At 43.3% G+C, this 1,829-nt stretch overlaps 1 protein-coding gene across 1 annotated transcript in view; it reads right to left on the reverse strand.

Moving 5' to 3' along the window:
• Positions 1-86: 86 nt before the first annotated feature.
• Positions 87-1,829, reverse strand: part of LOC108802638 (X-ray radiation resistance-associated protein 1-like) — a gene marked incomplete at its 3' end in the record, with an annotated part of 2,696 nt that continues 953 nt past the window's right edge. The window contains exons 3-4 of the mRNA XM_018574493.1: positions 1,720-1,791; positions 87-159 (exon numbers count right to left, since the gene is read on the reverse strand). Coding sequence (XP_018429995.1) covers positions 87-159; positions 1,720-1,791 — 145 coding nt within the window. The remainder of the gene's footprint in view (positions 160-1,719; positions 1,792-1,829) is intronic.

The raw sequence follows: 1,829 nt of genomic DNA on the forward strand, positions 1-1,829 counted from the left end.
TCTCTGCCCCTCCCACAATGGTGAGATTTCCCTTCAGTAGTGGTTTATCTGCCCCTCCCACAATGGTCAGAAATGTGACTTCTTACCCAAAGCGAGTGCGTTCTCGGCTGCGTTGATGTAGGCGACGTTGTTAAACCGCACAAACTCCTCCGTCCTGGCCTATAGGAATGAGGAGCAACATATCGTTATATTATAACCAATCAGTGAACGGAGAATGAGGAAGACAGAGAAGCCAGGCAACGAGCATTTCTAGAAGGACGACAATGGCAGCCCACAGGTTCCTCTGAGCAAACTGGGCTGAGCTTAAAGCAGATCACCAGACATGGACAGAACAGGGAACACTCAGAGCTTCTGCCAGGTTTGAATTGTCTGTGAATCTGCTGGGGAGATTCACCCGCCTAGTTTTCTCCTGGTGACCGCTGACACTGATGGGATATTCAAAGCGTCACAGTTGTCACCAGCACAGGAAGTAAGGGGGAATCTTGTAAGGGGGACACAACTGCTCTGGTGACAACTGTCTAAGAGGGGAGATTCCCTTTACTTTGAAGAGAATACCTCTCACTTCCTGTTGTGGCCATAATGAGAAGTATTTACTCCCTATGCTCTTCAGCTCCATCTAGTGGCCATAATAATAAATATTTATTCCCTATACTCCTCAGCTCCATCTAGTGGCCAGAATAATCAATATTTACTCCCTATGCTCTTCAGCTCCATCTAGTGGCCATAATAAGAAGTATTTACTCCCTATGCTCTTCAGCGCCATCTAGTGGCCATAATAATAAATATTTATTCCCTATACTCCTCAGCTCCACCTAGTGGCCATAATGAGAAGTATTTACTCCCTATGCTCTTCAGCTCCATCTAGTGGCCATAATAAGAAGTATTTACTCCCTATGCTCCTCAGCTCCATCTAGTGGCCATAATGAGAAGTATTTACTCCCTATGCTCCTCAGCTACATCTAGTGGTCATAATAATTAGTATTTATTTCCTATACTCCTCAGCTCCATCTAGTGGCCATAATAAGAAGTATTTACTCCCTATGCTCCTCAGCTCCATCTAGTGGCCATAATGAGAAGTATTTACTCCCTATGCTCCTCAGCTCCATCTAGTGGTCATAATAATATTTATTTATTCCCTATACTCCTCAGCTCCATCTAGTGGTCATAATAATAAGTATTTATTCCCTGTACTCTTCCGCTCCATCTAGTGGCCATAATGAGAAGTATTTATTCCCTATACTCCTCAGCTCCATCTAGTGGCCATAATAATAAGTATGTACTCCCTATACTCCTCAGCTCCATCTAGTGGTCATAATAATAAATATTTATTCCCTATACTCCTCAGCTCCATCTAGTGGCCTGAATAATCAATATTTATTCCCTAAACTCCTCAGCTCCATCTAGTGGTCATAATAATAAGTATGTTTTCCCAGTGCTCCTCAGCTCCATCTAGTGGCCATAATAAGAAGTATTTATTCCCTATACTCATCAGCTCCATCTAGTGGCAGAAACAAGTACTGCATGGTCAATCTTTGGATTGAAGGGGAATGGTGCAGCAGAAGCTGGTTTTGGTTAATAGGCTATTAATATTTATCATTCAATCAGGATGTGTTGTCTTTCTCCGGGTCACAGAAGATTTCTGAACACACAAAAGTATTTTCTGAGGACAAAAGCTGACAGATTTAAAATGAGAAATATGAGACAGCAGATGCCACGTACCGCAGTCAGGTGTTTATCACTGACATCCACAGCGCAGAGGTCGGAGGGATCCTTTACATGATGGACCTTCACCTGGAGGGAGAGACAAAATAAAGAGCGGGCCGGGTACT

The sequence above is a fragment of the Nanorana parkeri genome, unplaced genomic scaffold, assembly GCF_000935625.1.
Source record: "Nanorana parkeri isolate BGI_ZX_2015 unplaced genomic scaffold, ASM93562v1 scaffold2999, whole genome shotgun sequence".
Lineage (NCBI taxonomy): Eukaryota > Metazoa > Chordata > Amphibia > Anura > Dicroglossidae > Nanorana > Nanorana parkeri.